At 42.1% G+C, this 23,176-nt stretch overlaps 2 protein-coding genes across 2 annotated transcripts; one reads left to right on the top strand and one right to left on the bottom strand.

The window, feature by feature from the left end:
• Positions 1-3,441: 3,441 nt before the first annotated feature.
• On the bottom strand, positions 3,442-5,499 carry si:ch211-175m2.5 (uncharacterized protein LOC568697 homolog). Its single transcript, XM_035764994.2, has 5 exons — positions 5,284-5,499; positions 4,969-5,154; positions 4,756-4,855; positions 4,325-4,455; positions 3,442-4,101 (listed from the first exon to the last, which is right to left on the bottom strand). The coding sequence occupies exons 1-5, from the start codon at positions 5,410-5,412 to the stop codon at positions 3,823-3,825; spliced, it is 825 nt and encodes a 274-aa protein (XP_035620887.1). The 5' UTR covers positions 5,413-5,499; the 3' UTR covers positions 3,442-3,822.
• Positions 5,500-5,620: 121 nt separating this feature from the next.
• Positions 5,621-10,233, top strand: LOC118378070 (small integral membrane protein 19). Its single transcript, XM_035765005.2, has 3 exons — positions 5,621-5,764; positions 6,637-6,761; positions 9,437-10,233. The coding sequence occupies exons 1-3, from the start codon at positions 5,634-5,636 to the stop codon at positions 9,499-9,501; spliced, it is 321 nt and encodes a 106-aa protein (XP_035620898.1). The 5' UTR covers positions 5,621-5,633; the 3' UTR covers positions 9,502-10,233.
• The last annotated feature ends 12,943 nt before the right edge of the window (positions 10,234-23,176 follow it).

Genomic DNA, 23,176 nt, shown 5'->3' with positions numbered 1-23,176 from the left:
GAGTCATGTTGATAACTTTATAGCTTTCATTTATAAGGTTAACTGTATTCACTATCAAAGTGTCCTTTGACAAAGCACATTCATGTTCGCAACATTTCTGAATAGATCTCAAAACCATGCCAGGACCAGCAGAAGCACCAGCCCCGACATTAGGTCCACTTAGTACAGGAGCAGCCATAGAAGCTCCATCATTCTGCACTGTAGTTCCACCAATCTGACTTACAGCCTCTGTATACGATCCATCATGACTGATTCTATATCTCCGAGCCTCTCTAGCCTCTCTCTGCACCTGGCATCCACCAAACGCTGCACTATGTTCCCCCACAAAATTACAACACTTAACCTTCACGTTGCACCCACATTCTCTGTAATCATGTTCCCCTCCACACTGGCACGTTTCTTCTTTCCTTTACACTGAACATTTAGCTACATGTCCCATTCAATGGCATTTCAAACACCACAATGGGGATGGGACACATTCTCTGACATTGAAACTAAGGAATCCTATCAGCACTTTTCCAGGCAAAACCTTCTCAAACTTCAGTAGGACTGATAAGCTTTCAGTTCTTTGACCCTCTTTCCGACTGATCAACCTTTTGGCCTCAATCACTCTTCCTCCCTTCACATTTTCTTTAATATCATCTATGGACGTAGATATTGGGACCCCAGTGATGACTCCGCTCAATCTAGTATAAACACCAGGGACATTTAATCTTCTTCCCATTAAGCTTTTCCATTTGCAGAATCTTCCCTTGCTGAGCCTGGCTTCCACAAAATATTAACGAACTACCATTTCTAATGAACCGGGCTAATTTGACTTCACCCGTCTCTTTCTATACAGCAGCGCTCAATCAAAACGGGTTGACCTATAGCAGAGTGCTGTCGACACACCCACTCTTTGACACACCCCACTCCTTGACACACCCACTCCTTTTAACACGCCTGATACTTTTCTTTCGACACACCCACTCACCCATACTCAGGTTACCATAATGGGATGCAGCTATCCCCTTCCCATCAGAAAGGCAATAGATAGAGAGCTGGGGCCTCATTTCTAACTGTTGCGTAAAGGTTACACCTTAACGTATGCGTGTGCCATTTCTGAAAAGTTAAAGAATATTGAGATTTATAATTTGGCGCACGCCATACATACGCATGTTTCTGACCTGTGCGCACGTGAACAGCACTAAAACTCTGCCTGGAAAATGCCTCCCTTTACCTTTTATGGTGACAATAACGGCCTTTATTTTCTGTATAATTTATCATTTGGAACTATTGACATTATGCCTTAGCATGAAAAATACTAATTGTTTGCCAAGGTGGCGATTTTAGCATGTAAATCTTGGTGGGGCAAACTCCCCCACTTTTTTTAGATGCATGCCAGCAAAGCCACTACACAACACAACATTAAACACTACATTAATTGCACTATAACAGTGACAAACGGTGTCCACAAACTGTTAGTCCCAACAGCAGTCCCAACACCTTACCCCTGCTACACCCGGCTATCAGTGGAGCCTTGTCTGACAGTGAAACAGTCCATTCAGCCTCATTTACTGCCTTTGAAAAAAACATAGCTGATATTGCTGACTTGCTTAAACAAATGTGGTTTCTACTGACTATTGAAATGTACAAACTATGGCATAAGGGGACGACGAGCTGATAAGAGGCAATCAGTAATTTAGATTAAGACATTAATGAGCAAGCTAGGATGGACAAACTCAATATAAATATTTGTTCAGCACTTTTGAAATGTACAGCAACAGAATTCAGAACATGGTCCGTTCTTAGTATTCTCCCTGTACACCAAGTCAGTACCGTAGGATGGGGGCATATAATGGGGGCATATAAGTAGACAATGAAAGCTCTTACAATATTTGATTACATTTCTCTAAAACAGTCTATAGAGTACATGTGCACTACCAAGTCAGAACAGTAGGCTAAGTTATGAGGGGGAAAGGGACCAAGTTATTAGGGCGAGGCACATGTGCTGCTAACATCTTACTACACAACATACACTTACTGTAATATTACTTTCTTAGCTACATGATCAGTTCAATCAAAGCTACGGTAGATATGTGATTTGACGTAATTTTATCTGTGGCCAATGGCCTTTAGCCTTCTTGGATGGGCAATTTTAATGTAACTCCATGGCAGCAACAAAGGGGCTATTATTTTTGAGCTTTCGCCATAGATTCTGCAGTGACATAGTGTCACCATGCGGTGGCTGTCCCACCACCACAGAAAGCTGCCTTAATCAAGAACCCCAAAAAAGGGACCATGTTTGTGTGCAGCTTTATTTTAACTCAATTATAAATGTTTTTTTGCATTGTTTGCAAACTGATATGCGACACGTATTAATGCCAAAATAACATGTAAAACAGGCAACAGCTAAAAACAGGTGGGGCTCAAAACAAGTAATCTGCCCCACCTGCCCTGAATGGCGGGTCTATTGATAAAAATGTATTTTGTCAATAGATTGGGTTTATGATATGCACTGCCTTAGCATAGGCTCTGAGAATAAATAGGCAATGATGTCACGCTCCTATCGCATAGTAATAGGCCTACTGTAGCCTAACCATACTGTTACATTTAAATAAACTACCATTTGGCAGAATTATTTCATCTTTAGCAGTAATTTATGCTCCCTCTTCAAAAAGGGACAGTTTAAAGAGATTAGAAAACAATGGCAAATTGTCATGGACTTGACAATGTTTTGCATTGACTTTTCCCTGACCTAAATAAGGACTGCCCGTAAATTCTGAAACAGGACAGCTCGTTTTTTTTTTTTTCTTCTACTTAAGTGTACTACTGGTATTCATTACAGCATTGTTGGGAAAGAACAAGGCATTTCACTGTACTTGTGCACGTGACCAAACTTGATACATACGTCAATGTAAAACATCAGCTGTTAAATTACTGTATACCGGTATTATAAACCGCACGGCCTATGATGTTGTAAAACCTGAAATACATAGCTGATCTATTTACTAGGTCCAATGAAATGAGGTGTACATAGTAATTTGTTGTATGGCTCCTTCAGGAATATGAACCCATCACAGCCATAAAAGGTAATTAAATGCTGCAATGGTAATGAAAATTAAATAGGAAATAGATTAATCTAATGGTTTTAGATTCTAAAAATACATATTTGGTCTTGCCCTTTCACCCTCTTAATGGCACCCATGCACAGGCCATGTCACAATTGTCTAAAGACATAAAACATTTTAAAAACTATTTAACCCATCTGCTCCCCTTTATCTACTGATTGAAGTGGATTTAACATGACAAAGGTTTCATCTGGATTCACTTGGTCAGTCTCATGGGAAAGAGGTATTCATTATGTTTTGTAAACTCAGTGTACATGGAGATGTTATGAACCAAGAGGACAGGACAGCAGGGCTTCTATTTTAACCAAATTGACAGAGGGAGAGAGAAACAGAAGATATATATTATTTATTGTCATTGCATAGCATTGAGTGGTCCATTATGTTACTGCCTGACTATCAGACAGACATCCCAAACACCTTTCTTAGAGTGAATATTACAGAGATATATACCCTGATTTTCACATACTTGCACTCCAAACTCAATTTAACATATCACAATCCTCAGTTAACAATTGAGCCCAGAGACCTCCACAAAGTAACATGAACAGGTTCTACTGTAGATATTGTGTGGCAGACCGGCACTAAATGGTCACATTTGATATCACACGCTTAGATAGGTCCCCTGGCCTCTTGAGTCTGGTTAGGTCACCCATAAAAATTAATAGGAAGAAACTTAGTCTGTGTGATGGTTTCTGTATCCCTTGTCACCTCACTACTTGCCCTCTCCCTCACACTTGTCCCGGGGCATACGTCCCATGTTGTAGAACTCTGCGTTGGGTCTCATGTCGGTCAGGTGGGCCAGCCGGTTGGACATGGCGAAGAAAGCAGCGATGGCAGCGATGTCCCAGGCGTCCTCCCGGTCAAAGCCCACTTCCTCCAGGGACAGAAAGTGCTGGTCGGTGACGGTGTCGCTGCGACACACGGCCAGAGCAAAGTCCAGCATGACCCTCTCCCGAGGGGACAGCTCTGCGTTCTCATAGTTTACAATCACCTGGGGATGAGGGCCAACAGAGAGAAAGAGTTCATATTAAACACATTTAGAAAGGAGGTGACAGTGGGTGAGTTTTGCACCTTTTATATTTAATGTGGTTGATCAGTCAGAGGATATCAACTGCTTGACAAACTACTCACACCTCCAATGTGTAAGATAGGATAGAGGCATAAAACAGTTTCAGTGCACACCAGTAAACAGAGCCGGAGAGAAAAGAATGTACCTGGTCAGCCAGTGTGGGTTTCTTAGAGTAGATGCGGTGCAGTGCACTGTGGGACACGACGCAGTAGAGACACTGATTGTGGATACTGGTGGCGACCACAATCAGCTCCCTGTCAGCCTTCGTTAGGCCCCCTGACATGACAGAGCAACAAACATTGCAGATCAACACAGACACACACACTGCGTTGAAATTTACTGCTCGACCTTACAGATAGTTGTACATGTGGGGTACAGAGATGAATTTTTTTTTTTAAGTGTTAAAACACTTATTACACAAAGTGAGTCAATGCAACTTGTGTGGGTTAAGCAAATCTTTACTGCCGCACTTATTTATGCTTGGCACAACAACGGGGTTGAATCCTTATTGACATTTCAGGTTTCATTTTGTGAAAAATAAGGGTGTGAATACTTTCTGAAGTCTCTCACACACACCTGTTTCCTTGTTCATCAGTTCATTGTAATAGGAAAAGAAAGCACGGAACTCTGCTGGACGATGTGCCAGGACCTTGAAGACATTGGGAAGGAAGCCTCCCTGTCAAAGAGCAAAACACACTGATATTACCATGTATATAGTTATCCAGCTCCCCACAATAGTGTCGTTTCATAGCAGGAACATTAGAGACGCGAAAATACTCTGCATCCTACCTTGGTCTCCACCTCCTCCATTAGTTCTAACATGTCGAATGGCAGGTCTTTCTTGTTTGGAATCGGGTATCGGCTGATGTTCTGCGGGGGAGTATCGCTAGAGAACTGTCTACTGGTCGCCGCGGCCCCCACGGCCAGAGGTGCTTTCTGCTGCCATAACGCGCACCCCACATACCGAAGGGAAGCCTGCATGTACACAAAATAAAGTAACTCCATTGCAGACAGGTTATTTTAGCTAGAAAGACAAAGCATGTGGTTTATGCCGTGGCTAGATGCAAAAGTAAAAAAGTAACATCGAGCAAGTCGACTACTTACAAGGTTACAGTGACGAATTAATCTCCAACCACTTCCAGGCGCCATGTCAAGTAACAGCAAAATGAACTTACTTCCACTTTTGAAAAAGGTAATCGGGGAGGGCTTTTGTGAGGTTGAAAAACCAATCATCGTCTAGTATTTATGTCACTCCCATTAAGCACGCCTCTTTGACTCATCCACCCAAAGCAGTCCCACTCCTCGCCAGCCGGCTTGTGAACGACTCCGGAAACGACGTCACCTTTCTGTTTACGTCGTAGGAGTCGCAGTTAGCTAATGCTTGTTGCATGGAATCGTATTTTTAGACATTTATGAAACTAGAAAAATAGCTGCCTCACAATTGTTTGATCGCAATGGGCGGTCATGGGGTGATGGAGAACGAGGAATCTTTGGACTACTCCGTGCACGAGGCGTGGAACGAGGCCACCAATGTCTATTTGCTCGTCATCCTGGTTAGCTTCGGACTGCTGATGTACGCTAGAAAGTAAGAGGTTCCTTTGCATTTTGTAGTTCCCAAACAAATGCCCGACTGTTGATTAAATATTTGCATCATCATCAACAATTAAATGTGTGCCTTACAAGTAACATATTTACAAGCGTTGCTTTTAAAAAGCTTCCATTCAGCTAATGCATGAATTACATACGGGTCTCATTCTCTCCTTCCTCTCGAGCCCACCATTGGAGGTGTCATAATACCCACAAAACCTAGCGGTCAAACAGGCAAATGGTTCCAATCTTTTTTTCCACCATTCATTTTTCCCATAGAGAAATTTTGAAACACTTAAAGTAAGGGCTATGTTTTGTGTAGGCTTACACCCACCTGGCATTTTGATAAACCATGTAAATCTATCTGATAAGATGCCTTTTGTCAATATATCCTGCTCTAACTACTCTCAAATTCGAAAATGCTAATTAACATCATGCAGACTACAAATCCTTGCAAATCCTTTGCTAACAGGTATTGTGTCAATTTAAACTTTTCAGAAGACAGTTCACATAATTGTCAATTTAAAGAACTGTAGCCAATTTATTAATTACTACATTTAGCTAACATTAGATCATTAATCCAAAGATTCTTACCATTTGTAGTTCTTTATGATAGCCACATTAGCAGCTACTTAGCATTTCATTTTTGGGGGTGTAAATACATACAAATATATAGAGAGATTTACACAGTTATCAAAACATCACGCCATGCTAAGCCTACACAAAACACAGACCTTATTTTAAGTGCTTCTATAATCCCCTATGGGGAAAAATGAATGGTGGAAAAACCATTGGAACCATTTCCTTGTTTGACCGCTAGGTTTTATCGGTATTATGACTCATACTGTGGTTCTCTATTCTCCCCATCAGAAATAAGAGGAAGATCATGAGGATATTTGCCCTGCCGCCTACCGCTGGAGCCACGACCGAACCCAACTTCTACGACAGTCTGCAGAAAGTGAGACTGCGCCAGCAGCTGGAGATGTACTCCCTTGGTGAGTTTGTCAGTCTCAGTTCTGTTCTGATGCGTCAATGTTAGGCCTTGTGCTCACCTATGATATGATCAGGAAGGGGCAAAAATGACTAAATACAATGACTAAATACCATAAAGAGCAATGTTTCAAACTAAACAACAATATACTTTGAAATGAATTTCACTAAAATATTTAGAATTTTAAAATGCAGAAATACATTTGCAAGTAGCCAGCATGAACAGAAACCTTTTACTTGCTTTTGACTGTGATATGTTGTTGTTTATCTACCTTAGTTGAATGCCCAGAAGTAATTGAAATGCATATTTCAAATACATGAAACAGAAATATTGTCAATCTCTGATTTTGAAACATACATTTAGGCAATTTTGAGGACACTCAAATGTATCCCATCTAGACATGACCTCTAAACAAGGCCAGTTCATTCTCACATACAATGCATTTGGGAAGTATTCCCCTTGACTTTTTCCATATTTTGTTACGTTACAGCCTTATTCTAAAATGGATTAAATCGTGTTTTTTTTCCCTCATCAATCTAGACACAATACCCTGTAATGACACAACAAACATTGTTTTTTATACATTTTAGCAAATGTTTAACAAATAAACTGAAATATCACATTTACATAAGTATTCAGACGCTTTACTCAGTACTTTGTTGAAACACCGTGGCAGGGATTACAGCCTCCAGTCTTCTTGTGTATGGCGCTACAAGCTTGGCACACCTGTATTTGGGGAGTTTCTCCCATTTTCTTTCTCTGCAGTTTCTCTCAAGCTCTGTCAGGTTGGATGGGGAGCATCGCTGCACAGCTGTTTTCAGGTCTCTCCAGAGATGTTTGATTGGGTTCGTTTCTGGGCTCTGGCTGGGCCACTCAAGGACATTCAGAGGCTTGTCCCGAAGCCATTTTTTTGCGTTGTCTTGGCTGTATGAATCTTGTTTCTCATGGTCTGAGAGTCTTTAGGTGCCTTTACCATAAATGTCTGATTGGTGTTGTGCTGCAGTGATGGCTGTCTTTCTGGAAGGTTCCCCCATCTCCATAGAGGAACTCTGGAGTTCTGTCAAAGTGAGCATCAGGTTCTTGGTCACCTCCCAAGGCCCTTCTCCCCCGATTGCTCAGTTTGGCCAGGTGGAAAGCTCTAGGAAGAGTATTGGGGGTTCCAAACTTCTCCCATTTAACAATAATGGAGGCCATTGTGTTCTTCGGGAGCTTCAACGCTGCAGAAATGTTTTGGTACCCTTCCCCAGATCTGTGCCTTAACACAATCCTGTCTCTGAGCTCTACGGACAATTCCTTCGATCTCATGGCTTGGTTTATGCTCTGACATGCAACTGCGGGACCTTCTATAGACAGGTGTGTGTCTTTCCAAATGATGTCCAATCAATTGAATTTGTCACAGTTGGACTCCCAATCAAGTTGTACAAACATCTCAAGGATGGTCAATGGAAAAGAGGATGCACTTGAGCTCAGTTTCGAGTCTAATAGCAAAGGGTCTGAATACTTATGTAGACAAGGTATCTGTTTTTTTTAAGTTTTAATACATTTGCTAACATTTCTAAAGAACTGTTTTTGCTTCGGAATTATGGGGTACTGTGTGTAGATGGAGGATTATTACATATCATGTAATTCATTTTAGAATAAGGCTGTATTGTAACAATGTGGAAAAAGTCAAGGGGACTTTCTGAATGCACTGTATACAGTCAGTGCATTCAACTAAGGTAGGTAAACAACACCATATCACAGTCAGGGAGTAAAATGTTAACGTCTTTAATCGTTACTGAGAGTGTTGTTTCTGTTCAGGCGTCTGCTTTTAAATGTATTTCTGAATAATAAAAAAAATACATATTTTAATTTACATTTAATCGTTTATTTTGATACATTGATCTATATGGTATTTAGTAATTGTATTTAGTCATTTTTGCCCGTCCCTAGTGAAAATAAACATACCAAAAGGAACTGCAAAGCACACTGGGTGTTATTATTGGCCCTGTTTCGGTGTCCTGTATAGATGGGATACAGCTTAATCGAATTCTACTAACCTGCTATGTTAATTTTCCTAACCTGCTGTGTAAGTTCTCCTTAACCTGCTACGAAAGTCGAAGCTGTATCCCTTCTAGACAAAGCCTTGTTTCGTGGCGGAGCTCATTAGAATAATACTCTGCATGCAAGTGCAATTGTCCATTATCACATACAGATTTATATTTAGTTAATTTAGCAGACACTCTTATCACACCATAGTGCCATCAGACTTCTGATAACCATGCAGGGTGAAAGAGGGACACAAAATGGCCAACCGCTATATAAATGATATAGAAAAGTATTTCATATTTTGAAAATACAAATTACAGCTCTTGAAAGTATCTTGTTACAAAATACATTGGAGTGTAGTTCAGCCCAGTAAAATACAAAATGCTCAGAAGTAATTGAAATGCATATGTAAAATACATGTAGCAGAAATAATGCCCACCGTTTGATATGGTAGAGTCTGTGGTCAAATGTATATTGTAAATATGACGAAGAACTGACCTCAAATCTGTTCATCACTCGAGTCAAATATATTTCTGGTTTAACAAATAGATCTGTGTCAAACTCTAGCTTGCCCAACTGTTCTGCATATATCTAAATCTATCCCACTGTTTAAATTGGTATAATTCGGTCTCCTTTATTCATTTTTAACAGCTAGGAAATTTGACCAGCAGCAGCACCAAGGCCAGAGTGAGAGTGTTCAGCTCTCTATGGAATGAGACCACGCCAGTAAGGTAGCATGGCCCTGCATCATACCTGCCTGCTCCACCCTGTCTCTCCACCCTTAAGCCTCTTTGGCTTTGGTAAGTCTGAACATTACTACACTCCTGAAGAGGGCATGCGTATTACGGAGGAAGAAGTCGAGGGTCAAGGAAGGTTTCTGTGATTAAGACTGTCGTCAAGTCAAACGAAACTGGATGTTCCCTTTTCATTTCTGTTATTTTTTTGCATTCATTTTGCCTTTATATATATAAATATATATATAAACATTGTTTTGGTGTGGATGTGTCGCCACATAGTGGGTTTAGGAGGACCACATCCAGTGTATTTGGTGAATTCTCTACAGCACCTATTCAAGTTATTGTCTTAAACTCCAAATAACATGTATTTGTACCATAAAATAATGGTACAACAAACCTTTTAATCAAGCATATCTATGTACATGTTTGGTTGTCAAGAATTGTTCTGTTGCCAAGTTTTTGATCCTCCTATATAATCCTTATAATGGCATTACAACAGACCTGGGAAAGTTTTGCTGATCCTTTGCAGCAAGGAGCGTTGTGATCCAAACGGAGAGTCGCTCTCTTTCATGTTGAGAGGGTCAAAGTTGACTTTTCCCCACTCCAGTTGCTGTTTCTGTAGAGGAAATGTATTTATATTATTACTCTGATTAAAAATAATAATAAAAAAAAACCAAGGAAAAATATTTATGTTTTGCTTGATTTCACCTCCCTCTGTCCCGTCTCGTTTCTTTTGTAATAATAATTCATTTCGTTTCCCTCCAATGTCACAATTCTCAGAGCAGAAACCCGGCACTGGTGTGTGTGTTTTATGGAATGTAGCACGGTGGGGTGTGTGTTTGGGAGGCAGTGATTGAGGAAGGTGACATTTAGCATCAGGGGCCTAACAGAAAAGCTAGGCCTCTAATCCATCAAAGAAATAAACAAAACATTAGTCGGGAGGAAAGCTGTGGCCCAGAAACACAACACCAAGAGGCCAAACAAATGCAAGTGGACATCCTTCGGAGGTAGTGTAATGGAAAAATGATTACTCCTTGCGGAGGAGAAATGGCACACTGATTAAACACATCAATACATCCGCGGCCGGAGTGCAAGGCCAGATCCTTCTACATTCTAAATAGGGCTGTGCGTGGTGTATTGAATCTTTGCTTATTCAGTTTTGTCGTGTGTGTGCATACCCCTTTTTGTACCTCTGAGAAGAGTCTACTTCAGGATACTCTACTATTGGCCCACTGTAATTAAAAACCTGCAGACTGAAGGGAAATGGTTATGGAGATTAAAAACCATTGAAATGAGAATATGTGAGTTGAGCAAATATATCATTGGGCAAATATAGGAGCATGGTAAAAAAAAAAGGGGGGAAATAATCTTGCAGTTATTAAATCCATGTCACCGACTCAACATTATCAACAGAGAGATAAGCCATGCCCATGAGTCATCTGCTGTGTTATGCCGAGTCGTAAGGTACCACCCAAAATGCCTCCTAGCCTATCTTATTAGCCCAGTCCAAAACAAGATTGTCACGTGAACCAGCCTGTTAACCAGATAATGAGCCATGTACATGTGCTTTGCTAATTAATCTGCTGATGTAATCAATCAGTTGTTCATTACCATAGGTTTAATATTTAACCAGTACTATCCCATTGAGAAACATTATTCACGTCAAACATTAATCAATATCTGGAGTTAATTGCTTAGTCACCAAATTGACTAATGAGGTCGTTAGTGGGAGAGGTCTAAATGAACCAATCTTCACTTCATCCAGAGAATGACTGAGGGGTGGCTTTGGGTCAATACCAGGATCAAAGTGTTTCATCCACACTGTTGTTCACGTTCTTAATAAATGCACTACCTCTTTTCTATGAGAAGAGAAATGGATAGGGTTTGTATCCCTAACATTCGGGCAGAGTATGATAGATCTATAGAACTTTTTGTCAATCCACTTGGGATGGTAGCATGTCACCTAAAATGACTGTGCGTATGTGAGCGCATGCGTTGGCCGTTGTTTGTGGCTAGCTAGGGGGTGGAAAAAATTAGGCACAGCTCGGTAGTTTTTAATATTGTTTCATAAGGTGTAATTAAAAAGAGTTTATCACTGGGTTTGGGATAACACAGCGGCTCAATCTCCCAGTAATGAACCGTCTCCAACCATGCAGAAATCTATTAATAAACACCAGTCTGAAACAGAGGGAGAGGGGCTGAGAGAGGAATTAAGGGATAGAAAGAGTTGGGGTGAGAAGAAGGGAAAGAGAGGGAGAAGGCAGAGGAGGGGAGAATAGAGGAAACCCAGCTGATAAATGAATGTCATCTCACAGTGAGGAAGCGAGAAGCCACTGTGCTTATACATCACCTGGAGAGGCTAATGAGATGTCATTTTCTGTTAGCCAAAGAGCACAGAGAGGGATTCTAGTACATCTCAAATGTTTCTCCCTCTCTCTGCCTTACACAGTAAGTGGGAGAACAGTTAGACTTGGATATTTCTATTTTTCTCAGTCTCTCGTTCTTGCTCCTGCTTCTTCCTCTCCTCTAATCCATGTCCTTTTATTAATAACATTTCATATACACAGAGTTTACCAAACGTTAGGAATAGCTTTCTAACGTTGAGTTGCCCATTCACCCTCTGAACAGCACACACACACAATCAATGTCTCAAGGCTTAAAAATCCTTCTTTAACCCGTCTCCTCCACTTCATCTATACTGATTGAAGTGGATTTAACAAGTGACATCAATAAGGGATCATAGCTTTTTCACCTGGATGCACCTGGTCAGTCTGTCATGGAAAGAGCAGGTGGAATGTGGATGTGGAGATGTTATAAACCAAGAGGACGGGACGCCAGGGTTTGTCCTATTTTAATCTCACCTGAGAAACATCTCATTTTCATCTTATTTACACAGAAAGAGAGGGAGGGAGAGAGAAGAGGAGGAAGAAAAATGAGAATAGAAGAATAGTTTATTGTCCAACACTCTTTATGGTGATAAAACATCTGCTTCAGGCTATCATGGTATTGCAGGACATCAATATATTATACACAAGCTCACATTCTTATTTCAACTCCACAACAGCCGCCATGAAAAATAAGACAAAAGTAAAGACCTTCATAATTGAGTTTTTATATTAAAAAGTCAGGAACGAATGCAGATGACCAAATAACTCTGGGTGTTGTGGCTGTATTAGTATGCAACATTCTCTCTCGCTCTCGCTCTCAATGAGCTGTGTTTGTTCTGGCTTTGTTCTGAAAGCAGGAAGTGGGCCAGAGCCCAGGGCAATCTCTCTACCCCGCTCTACGTCCAAGAGCCAGTTCAGAGAAAATTACTTTCTCTATTCGTCCCTTTCAAACTGAAAGGGACTTTCAAGACAATCTGTCTCCCAGGAACACGCATTAAAACATTATGTTTCTAGTTTCCAAGGACTTGTAATATAGTAGTAATATAGCAGTACTGAATAATCTACTACTGGTGATCTACTACTTACAGCCATTTATATGCAATAATATGAGTAATATGCAGAAACTAATACACACACACACACACCGGCCGTGGTGAAACGATGCCCCACTTCAACACGACGGACCATCATCTCCTTTCTCTTCTTTATTAAGGTGATTTATAATGCAATAGTGCCTTAACTTCAGCCCCTTAAAATGTCTCCCGGATTAACTGGACCTTGTTCGTCTTCTCCACTCCTCTCTTCATTAGCCAGATAAAAGCAGACAAGCCAATCACACTGCCTCGTCGAGCCGCGGGCTGCGACAGGAAGGAGCTAGGTGTTTTATGGCCGGTGTGCACCATATGACGGGTGGTACATGTTATGGTTATTATGCTCTATGGGTGGTCTATCAATTAGCTTTATTAAATAGTGAGTTACACTGCTGAGAGTGTTTCGTCTTTCTTCCATAGCTGAGTAGGGTGTTATCCTATGAAATGTGTTTATAGGAGCGTGTTCAAGGTTGCGCCCGCTTGTGATGCGTGGCCTGACTCATAACCTGCAGTCCCCGCGGTTATATCTGCTGGGTGGGCGGGTTTACGGTCATGAATAATTTTGTGGAGGAAGGGCGGTGGTTGGCGGGTGGGTTGAATGAAGATTAAACAATACACAAACAAATCTGGGAATGTGTCATTCTTGTGCATTCATTATTCTTTCATTATTTTTTATCTGCCATTAGTGTGTAATCTTACTGTACGTGCGCCAAACACACGGCAAAACGGCAAATGCTTTTGGGAACTTGGGCATCAAAAGTTAAGGTCGATCCACAGAGGCAAAAAGGTCAATGTTGGAGTTGAATTAAATAAAAGCTGCAAAATGGAGAGTTGAAAATAAAGAGAAAGGAGGTTCAGAGCAGTAATGTTTGGGGGAGATTTAGAGAAGTGGTCAAAGAGGACGATAGCAGTGTTATGTGTGATTATTGTGAGGCGCTGTACAAAATCCACAGTCACAAGACGGGGACTTCAAATATGGCACATCAAAGGAACAGTAGCCTACTGTTCAGACGAGTTAAATAATAACTGAAATCTGGACACTGACTTTAGGTCTGTAACCTCCCACATAGTCTAATATAATATTAACTCCTGCAGAATTTAAGTATTTCTTGCAGTAAAAGGATAAACTAAATGTACATTTTGACTCTGGAACAGGAGTGGAGAAATAGTGTTTCTTTCTTTCAGCATCTTGAGAGAATGAATACGTGGTTAGGAACTGTCTGTAAAGGTGCCATCTTTATCAGCATCATGAAATCTGATAGTATTTCAACCACATAAAATATGCAGCCAAATTTTATGTGAATGCATATTTTCACTGCTTTTAATCTGGTTAAACTGATGTAATTTGGAAATGTTGCTTTAAAAAAATGAAACAATTATTGCATTTTTCCCCGGTGCCTAAACGTCTGCTGCAGGAGAGAAGCAGAGATTAAAGATAACTTTACCGATGCCAACCAGATTGAAGCATTCATCGATTTATGACATTATTCTGGGTTTATCAAGGCTACAAGTTAGGGTCAGGTGCGGTCCTCAGATTTTCACTTTATCACATATAGTCGGGTGGTTGTGGATGGGTTATTAGCAGGTGCGGGTGAACAAACAGAGGATCCGCGTATCACTACTAGAGGTCGACCGATTATGATTATTCAACGCCGATACCGATTATTGGAGGACCCAAAAAAAGCCGATACAGATTAATTGGGCCGATTTTTATTTATTTTTTGTAATAATGACAATTACAACAATACTGAATGTACACTTATTTTCACTTAATATAATACATCAATAAAATCAATTTACCTCAAATAATAATGAAACATGTTCAATTTGGTTTAAATAATGCAAAAACAAAGTGTTGGAGAAGAAAGTAACAGTGCAATGTACAAAAGCTAACATTTAAGTTTCTTGCTCAGAACATGAGAACATATGAAAGCTGGTGGTTCCTTTTAACATGAATCTTCAATATTCTCAGGTAAGAAGTTTTAGGTTGTAGTTATTATAGGAATTATAGGACTATTTCTCTCTATACCATTTGTATTTCATTAATCTTTGACTATTGGATGTTCTTATAGGCACTTTAGTATTGCCAGTGTAACAGTATAGCTTCCGTTCCTCTCCTCGCCCCTACCTGGGCTCGAACCAGGAACACATCGACAACAGCGTTACCCATGCAGAGCAAGGGGAACAACCACTCTAAGTCTCAGAGCATGTGACGTTTGAAACGCTATTAGCGCGCACCCCGACAACTAGCTATCCATTTCACATTGGTTACACCAGCCTAATCTCAGGAGTTGATAGGCTTGAAGTCATAAACAGCTGCTGGCAAACGCACAAAAGTGCTGTTTGAATAAATGCTTATGAGCCTGCTGCTGCCACATCATAGACTTAGTTATAACATGATAACACACAGAAATACGAGCCTTAGGTCATTAATATGGTCCAATCCTGAAACCATCATCCCAAAAACAAGTCTAAATATTCCTGTTACATTGCACAACCTTCAATATTATGTCATGATTACGTACAATTTAAGAAAGTCATGGATGTTTATGGTTATTGGAGCAACGATACGCACCGCATCAATTATATGCAACGCAGGACACGCAAGATAAACTAGTAATATCATCAACCATGTGTAGTTAACTAGTGATTATGATTGATTGTTTTTTATAAGATAAGTTTAATGCTAGCTAGCAACTTACCTTGGCTTCTTACTGCATTCGCGTAACAGGCAGTCTCCTCGTGGAGCGCAATGAGAGGCAGGTGGTTAGAGCGTTGGACTAGTTAACTAAGGTTGCAAGATTGAATCCCCCGAGCTGACTCGTTAAAAATCTGTCGTTCTGCCCCTGAACGAGGCAGTTAACCCACTGTTCCTAGGCCGTCATTGAAAATAAGAATGCGTTCTTAACTGACTTGCCTAGTTAAATAAAGATTAAATAAAGGTGTAAAAAAAAAAGAAATAGGCCAAATCTGTGTCCAAAAATACCAATTTCCGATTGTAATGAAAACTTGAAATCGGCTCTAATTAATCGGCCATTCCGATTAATCGGTCGACCTCTAATCACTACCGCTTGCCGTCATGTTTCAGGAACCGGAGGGGAATTGAGGGCCATTGTGATCTACTTTATTCATCCATTCACTGCTGCTCACTAGTTTGTGTTTAACAGTTTCTCCTCGGTCCCTTAGTCACTTCACTAGACCTGATAGAGGATTAAACGTGACAGATCAGACAAGATAAATCCGCCCAGAGCGATAGATCGTGTCCTCCCGGTAGACCAGTTGAGCCTGTTTCCTCGTGACCTTTTCTGCAATGACGTGATTACACGTCCCAATCGTCCGCCCCAGTTGTGTAATCCCTCGGGTCCTGTTTAATCTCTGTAATCGTCCTGTTGAGGCGGAGGCATACAATTTGAACTGTCTCATTACAACCTGAGAGGACAGAATCATCACCTCCAAATCAATCCACTTCCTCTTCACTGAGGCTGCATCTGAAATGGAACATTAGTATGCCCTATATAGTACACTACCACCCTATGGGCCCTGGTCAAAAGTTGTGCACTATAAAGGGAGTAGTGTGCCATTTCGGCTTGGCCCTTTTTATTAATCACTAGTGTTAATGATTGTTATATATAAAGACACATCCCCTGCTGTCTTTCCTCCTAGTGTGGCTCTCTGCTCTATGTTTTTTTGGAGAGGCTCTCTGCTCTATGTTTTTTTGGAGAGGCTCTCTGCTCTATGTTTTTTTGGAGAGGCTCTCTGCTCTATGTTTTTTTGGAGAGGCTCTCTGCTCTATGTTTTTTTGGAGAGGCTCTCTGGCTCCGTCGTGATTCAGTTACATGTGATAAAGGGGGAAATGCCCAGAGTGGAGGAGGTAATATGAGACAAAAGGGGACTATTATGAGGCTGTAACTACCTCTCCTCTCCCCAAGGATGGTTTGCTTCCACCATGATGATCAGGGGCAACGTGGAGCCCTGCTTTTAGGCTCTGCAGAGCCAACATGGACCCACTCCACGTATGCTTTACCGAGCCAAAGTGTCCCCTGTTCTCACAGGCTTATCAGAGCCAAAAGGAACTAAGACATCACAGGCTTAATTGTTTCAAAGTGGAGTCCACTGTAACAGGTTGACTAGATGGCGCTGGCGGCAATTGGCTTCCACAGCCCAAACGGAGACACCACTTTCAGGCTTTTATGGACTCCGTTGTGTTGGCATTAACTCTATGGGAGTCTGCCTAACCTGCATTAAACGACAGTCATTTTGTGGGGAAACAGTGTGTATGCCAGCTCTATTGGTTGCCCGTGAGTAGATTAATAAAGTTGAATTGAACTGAATTTAATTGAGGTGAGAGCGAGGCATTGTTCAGCAATGGATATCTGGCTGAAGGGCTTAGGGCCCAATTAAATCAGATCTGCTATAGCTGACATCCGCATAGCTGTTGTTTTGGCGGTGTCAGAGGTGGAACTGCGCTAGCACTGTCAAATCCACAAATGGCTCACGACATTATACTTAAAGCGGACATTGCCATTGGCTGCACGGAGTCACATTAAGAGAAATCCCATGCAGCCTTGTTTACATGTTCAGACACTGGAATGTGAGGTGTGATCTACACTGATAGAAATCCAAATGTATTTCATTGAATGATTTTCAAAATGATCGTCATTATTTCTATATAGCCTACACTTTCTTGTTCTGAGCTTCTAACATGTGGGACGGGTGTGGCTTCATGACAATGATCAAGAACAGCTGCTCACCGATTTGACAGCTCCAACACAATTCCATCTCTGACACCGCCTAAACATCAGCTATGCGGGTGTCGGCTATCGCCGGTTAACAGGTGATCTGATTGAATCCAAGCCCTAGTCTGTTCATATGTGGCAGGTTCAATCACCAAGTAACAGTAAAACTCTGAGCTGAGAGAAATGACGTGAGACGAACTTCCGATAGGAGGTGTAATTCAAAAGAATGCTAGAAACACTCCCATGAGAAGAGGTTATCTCATTTAGATTAAATAAAGCCGGACACTGTTAGCTATACCGGTAATGTAGGGGGCTATAGCATAATGTCAGGTTAACACAGGGCTGTGTGTGTCTCTCTCGATAAGAGATAGATGTTTAATATCCCACAGCTCCATATCGCCTCCTGGATCCCTGGATCAGTGGAGATAACACTCCTAACCTCCTGTCACACAACACTCCACAACCCGCTATTGCGCCACACATTCTATTAAAAAAAGCACCCACCCCCCCCACACCCCAAACCACCAAACCCAATTCCCTGGTTTGATAGCATCACTCTTGTCTTGTCTCAGATCTTAATGGTGACTGGAGAGGAGGATCACACACACGGTGTACAGATTTGGACATCGAACCAAACTGAGAGCACAGTGTGTTGTTGTTGTTGTTGTTTTGTTTGTCATCACTGGTCCTTTGTCATTAATGCCATTCCAGTTCCATTGCTTGGCAGTGAATGGAGGGGAGGAACGCTCTGCCTGCTTTGCCTCTAGAGGTCCCTGTGACTCTTCAGAGTATGGTGTGTGAGCTCAGGGCGCCTCGCTGCTCAGTTAGTTACATTATGACAGAACAGAACCACAGAAGGAGAGCAGCGGGCCTTTCAAAAACACTGGAGCTGCAACTGATTCAACACACACTGAGACGTGGGTCTCACATTCACACGTTATATAAATGCAAGGAAGGTGTGTGTGTGTGTGTGTGTGCGTGCGTGCGTCCGTCCATTGGATAACAAGTTGTGAATTTACAGTAAAGCCATGCATTATAATTTTTGGATGGATTGCGGTCTGATTAACACCAAGGGAATACCTATCAGCTGATCAAAAGCACGTGTGTGTACTGTGTAGTGATGCCATGTGTAGTCTGTAGTGATGTGTAGTCTGTGGTGTGTTTGATTGTGTCATCAGGGAATAGATTATTGGCCTTAGCTGTAAACAATACAACAACCAAATCATACTGTGTTGCATTGTATTTCTCCATTTATTTCCAACAGACTGCTGCTTCACCTGCGGCTCAATGAGTCAAACTTCTCTGACGTATGTGTGTGTATGTGTGTTGGATTCCTCATTAACCGAAGGTCAGAAATGATTAAGGCTTCAGGTCACCGTTCCAACCTGAAGTCAGGGGTTAACAGGGTGGTGAGTGCAGGGCCAATAGAGAGATGTCGCTGAATTCAATTTGCATGGCAGAGAAAGCCAAGAGCAATTAACTCTTAACGCAAGCACTGACACACACACATGAACGTGCCCGGGTACACCCACACAGACAGACGCACGCAAAACACGAGAGAGAGAGAGAGAGAGAGAGAGAGAGAGAGAGAGAGAGAGAGAGAGAGAGAGAGAGAGAGAGAGAGAGAGAGAGAGAGAGAGAGACAGAGAGAGAGAGAGACAGAGAGAGAGAGAGACAGAGAGAGAGAGAGAGAAACACACAGAGAGAGAGAGAGAGAGAGAGAGAGCCAGAAACACACAGAGAGAGAGAGAGAGAGAGAGAGAGAGAGAGAGAGAGAGAGAGAGAAGAAAGAGACAGAGACAGAGAGAGAGCCAGAAACACAGAGAGAGAGAGAGATACAGAGACAGAGTAGAGAAAGAGACAGAGATACAGAGAGATAGAGAGACAGAGTAGAGAGAGAGGGTGCCTGGGAGCAGTTACCCATCAATGCAAAATGACAGAATGGAAGAGCAGGGAGATCACTCTAGTTTGAAATTGAAGTTTTAGACGTCCGCACAGGTCCCAAGAACGGCGGAAGAGTAACGAAGCTGAGGAGAGAGAGAGACTGTGTATTTCAGAGTGTGAGTGCTTCTGTTTGTGTATGTGGCGTGTTTGTGTTAGTGTGTTTCTGTTTGCATAACGTTCTGTGTGTGTGTGTGTGTGTGTGTGTGTGTGTGTGTGTGTGTGTGTGTGTGTGTGTGTGTGTGTGTGTGTGTGTGTGTGTGTGTGTGTGTGTGTGTGTGTGTGTGTGTGTGTGTAGTGGCGGTCAGAGGTCCATTAGGTCGGTGCAGTTCAGCGGCTCTCGGTTGTTGGGGGAAACAAATGCTGGTGTGGTTGATCTTTGAGCTCAGCTGCACACTAGAAAATTCTGGAAGCCTGAACCGTGAAGACCTGATGCGCCAGTCAACGCCGCGCAAAACGATCTCTGCCCGCCGTGTGTGTCCTCACTGGAGCACAACACCACAGCCTGGTTGTTTGTGTGAGTGGGTGTTTGACCCATGAAGAGGTGATGTGGGAGAGTCACTGTATGCAAATCCACCACGGCTGGCTATTATGTTCCTCTTATTTACATCTCCATCTCTTTCCAGAATGTTCAGCCATTTTGAATGCGTCCCTGGTTGGTTCCCTTGTCTGTCTTTAACAGTATGGATTTGTGTGTAATGAGCAGTCCTGTCAGCGTAGGGGATAATGCCCAGATTTGAGTTGAAAACAGAATGTGATGTGTCTAATAATAATCCTATTTCATATATCTGTGTTCCACACCGCAGGTGGCCCAGTCTGAACAAGACTGTGGGTGTCAGGAACATATGGCACTGCCATTCCACCATTCATACAAGACACTCTAATGACATACTCCACAAACACACAGGCACGCACGCACACACACACACTCACAGAGAGGCATGTGGATCTTTGGTGGAACAGCGAGGTCCGTTTGGGATAATTACAACGACAAAGAGGTTGCTGTAAACAACAAACACCGTTTTCCCCCCTGTGACATTATCGCACATACCAAGCGTCATACCAAGCTGCTGGTCTCTCCTCTACTCTGTTTCTTCTTCGGTTCGTCAACAAAACAGAAACAACTTGAAAATGAACTTTTCCGTGGTGACTGTGGTGGTAGTAGTACTTGGTAGTTGGTAGTTACTGCAATAGTAGGGGTATTAGTAGTGACTGTGGTAAATGGTAGCATAAAGCTTTGTTGAAGAAATCTCAATTGAGGCAGTCTGTTTGTAGCATGAGCGGTGGCGAATGTAAATTCTTCCCATTCAAGTCTATGGAGCTTTTATGCTAATTTAATACAGTTATAGTTCAAAAAGTAAAAATAGTATCAAAAAGCTTTATACAAGAGACCTATTCCAGACCAGTCTGCACGTTTTAAAGTTTGAACGGTTTAAGACTAGTTTACAACCAGACTTTTTCCCGTTCAAAGTCTATGGCCATTGAAATGCATGAAATGCATGGGATTTATGCAAATGTGGTTGTAGTGTGAAAAGTATTTGTAGTATCAAAACGGTTTTCTCAAGCAACCCGAAAACAGTCAGCCTGCACGTTCTAAAGTTGTTTTGGCGATGGTAGCTTTTACGATTTTGATGGCAGCCGAAAAAAGAACACATAAGATGCATGAACGATGCTTTCAACAAGCACACCTAATAAGACAGGCCCTGGGGGTGAACAGTGGCGCTGTTTTCCTAAGTGTGGATTTGATCTTTAGAGTCTGCCACCAATAACAGTGACACAAAGCTTGTACATGCATGCTTATGGGTGTATGCATGCGTCTGTGTTTGTATCCGGTAGTGTGTGTGTGTTTGTGTTTGCGTGTGTACATCTATCTCTGTGTGTGTACGTCTATCTGTGTGTGTGGGTGTGTGTGTGTGTGTGTTTGTGCGTGTGTTTGTGCGTGTCTCTCTCTCCCTGTCTATCTCTCTCTTTCTCTCCGTGTGTGTGAGCGTGCTTCTCTGTTTGTGAAAATAATATTGTCAGTCTTGGATTTCTCTGCTAAAGTCACCTGGAGGTAGACCACTTCAGAGGCACAGCAACATCAAAGACCTCTCTCTCTCTTTCTCTCTCTCTCTCTCTCTCTCTCTCTCTCTCTCTCTCTCTCTCTCTCTCTCTCTCTCTCTCTCTCTCTCTCTCTCTCTCTCTCTCTCTCTCTCTCTCTCTCTCTCTCTCTCTCTCTCTCTCTCTCTCTCTCTCTCTCTCTCTCTCTCTCTCTCTCTCCGTCTCTGTCTCTGTGTGTGTATGTGTCTTTTACTGTGACACTGCATTTCCCTTCTAGACTCCACATGTGAACTGTCAGCAGAAATTTGGGTGGGAAAAAGGAATATACTTTTTTCATTCCCCGGTTTCAGCGCAATTTCCCATCTTCAAGGTCACCTGAGCCAACCGTGTCCATGAAGGAAGGGGAGGAAGGTGGAGAGAGAGAGGGGATGGGGAAAGGGGGATACCTAGTCAGTCAGTTGTACAACTGAATGCATTCAACTGAAATGTGTCTTCTGCATTTTGGGGCGGCAGGGTAGCCTAGTGGTTAGAGCATTGGACTAGTAAGGTTGCATGTTCAAACCCCCGAGCTGACAAGGTGTTCCTAGGCCATCATCAAAGGTAAAATAAATCAATTTAACCCAACCCCTCTGAATCAGACAGGTTGCCTTAATCGATATAGATGTCTTTGGCACCCGGGGAACAGTGGATTAACTGCCTTGCTCAGGGGCAGAACGGCAGATTTGTACCTTGTCAGCTCGGGGATTCGATCTTGCTAACCACTAGGGAAGAAGGAGGTGGAGGGGTATAGAGAAAGACAGAGGGACAGTATATACAGAATGTACATGCAGTACACATTCTGTACTGCAGTGCTTCAGTGCTGGCGGGGAAAGAGCAGAACTCCAACTTTGGTTTGAAGACGAACCCAGACACATCAACACATGCATATGGGCTTGCACATACAGACACACAAACAAGTGTAGTTCTTAGTCAGACCAAAGGAGGGCAGTCTAGCTCCTCAGTGGGTCTGATCCAATGAAACAGCCTCTCCAGTAGTGGTGATGAAATCCAATGATAACCCGAGAAGAAAAAGAGATTAGAGAAGTAAAAAAAAAATGATATACATTTTAAAGGAGAACTGGGGTGTAGGGATGAGAGTGAGACTAGGCACCTAGCACCACTATCAGATTAGGGGGAAAATGTAGCTTGTGTTTTTTTGTCCATCCGTCCATCTGAAGTCACCATCACCCACTAATGAACTTGTCATTAGTGGGTGATGGCAGATTAAGTGTATCAATATTTACAAAATAGCTATGACACGGCTAACACATGTATACTGTATATACAGTATAGTGCAGAACTGTGGAACTGATCTCAAAAGCAAATGGTTTTGACTGTTTGGAAGTTTTTTACAGAGTGGTCTTCTCCTCTCGCTTCGGACATGCAGTGCGCCTCACAGAAGTGATTTATGTCCTCATTA

Source organism: Oncorhynchus keta, chromosome 4 (genome assembly GCF_023373465.1).
Source record: "Oncorhynchus keta strain PuntledgeMale-10-30-2019 chromosome 4, Oket_V2, whole genome shotgun sequence".
NCBI classification, from domain to species: Eukaryota; Metazoa; Chordata; class Actinopteri; order Salmoniformes; family Salmonidae; genus Oncorhynchus; species Oncorhynchus keta.
Note: the sequence above shows the minus strand (reverse complement) of the source record. Positions and strands in the feature narration are given on the sequence as shown.

What these genes read in the sequence shown, in the direction of transcription:
- si:ch211-175m2.5 (XM_035764994.2), bottom strand. Translation starts at nt 5,412, where the DNA reads ATGATTGGTTTTTCAACCTCACAAAAGCCCTCCCCGATTACCTTTTTC. An exon ending in ACTGATGAACAAGGAAACAG is followed by an intron (nt 4,456 to 4,755) that starts GTGTGTGTGAGA and finishes CTGTCATGTCAG; the next exon opens with GGGGCCTAACGAAGGCTGAC. An exon ending in AACCCACACTGGCTGACCAG is followed by an intron (nt 4,102 to 4,324) that starts GTACATTCTTTT and finishes CCTCATCCCCAG; the next exon opens with GTGATTGTAAACTATGAGAA.
- LOC118378070 (XM_035765005.2), top strand. Translation starts at nt 5,634, where the DNA reads ATGGGCGGTCATGGGGTGATGGAGAACGAGGAATCTTTGGACTACTCC. An exon ending in CTGCTGATGTACGCTAGAAA is followed by an intron (nt 5,765 to 6,636) that starts GTAAGAGGTTCC and finishes TCTCCCCATCAG; the next exon opens with AAATAAGAGGAAGATCATGA. An exon ending in GCTGGAGATGTACTCCCTTG is followed by an intron (nt 6,762 to 9,436) that starts GTGAGTTTGTCA and finishes CATTTTTAACAG; the next exon opens with CTAGGAAATTTGACCAGCAG.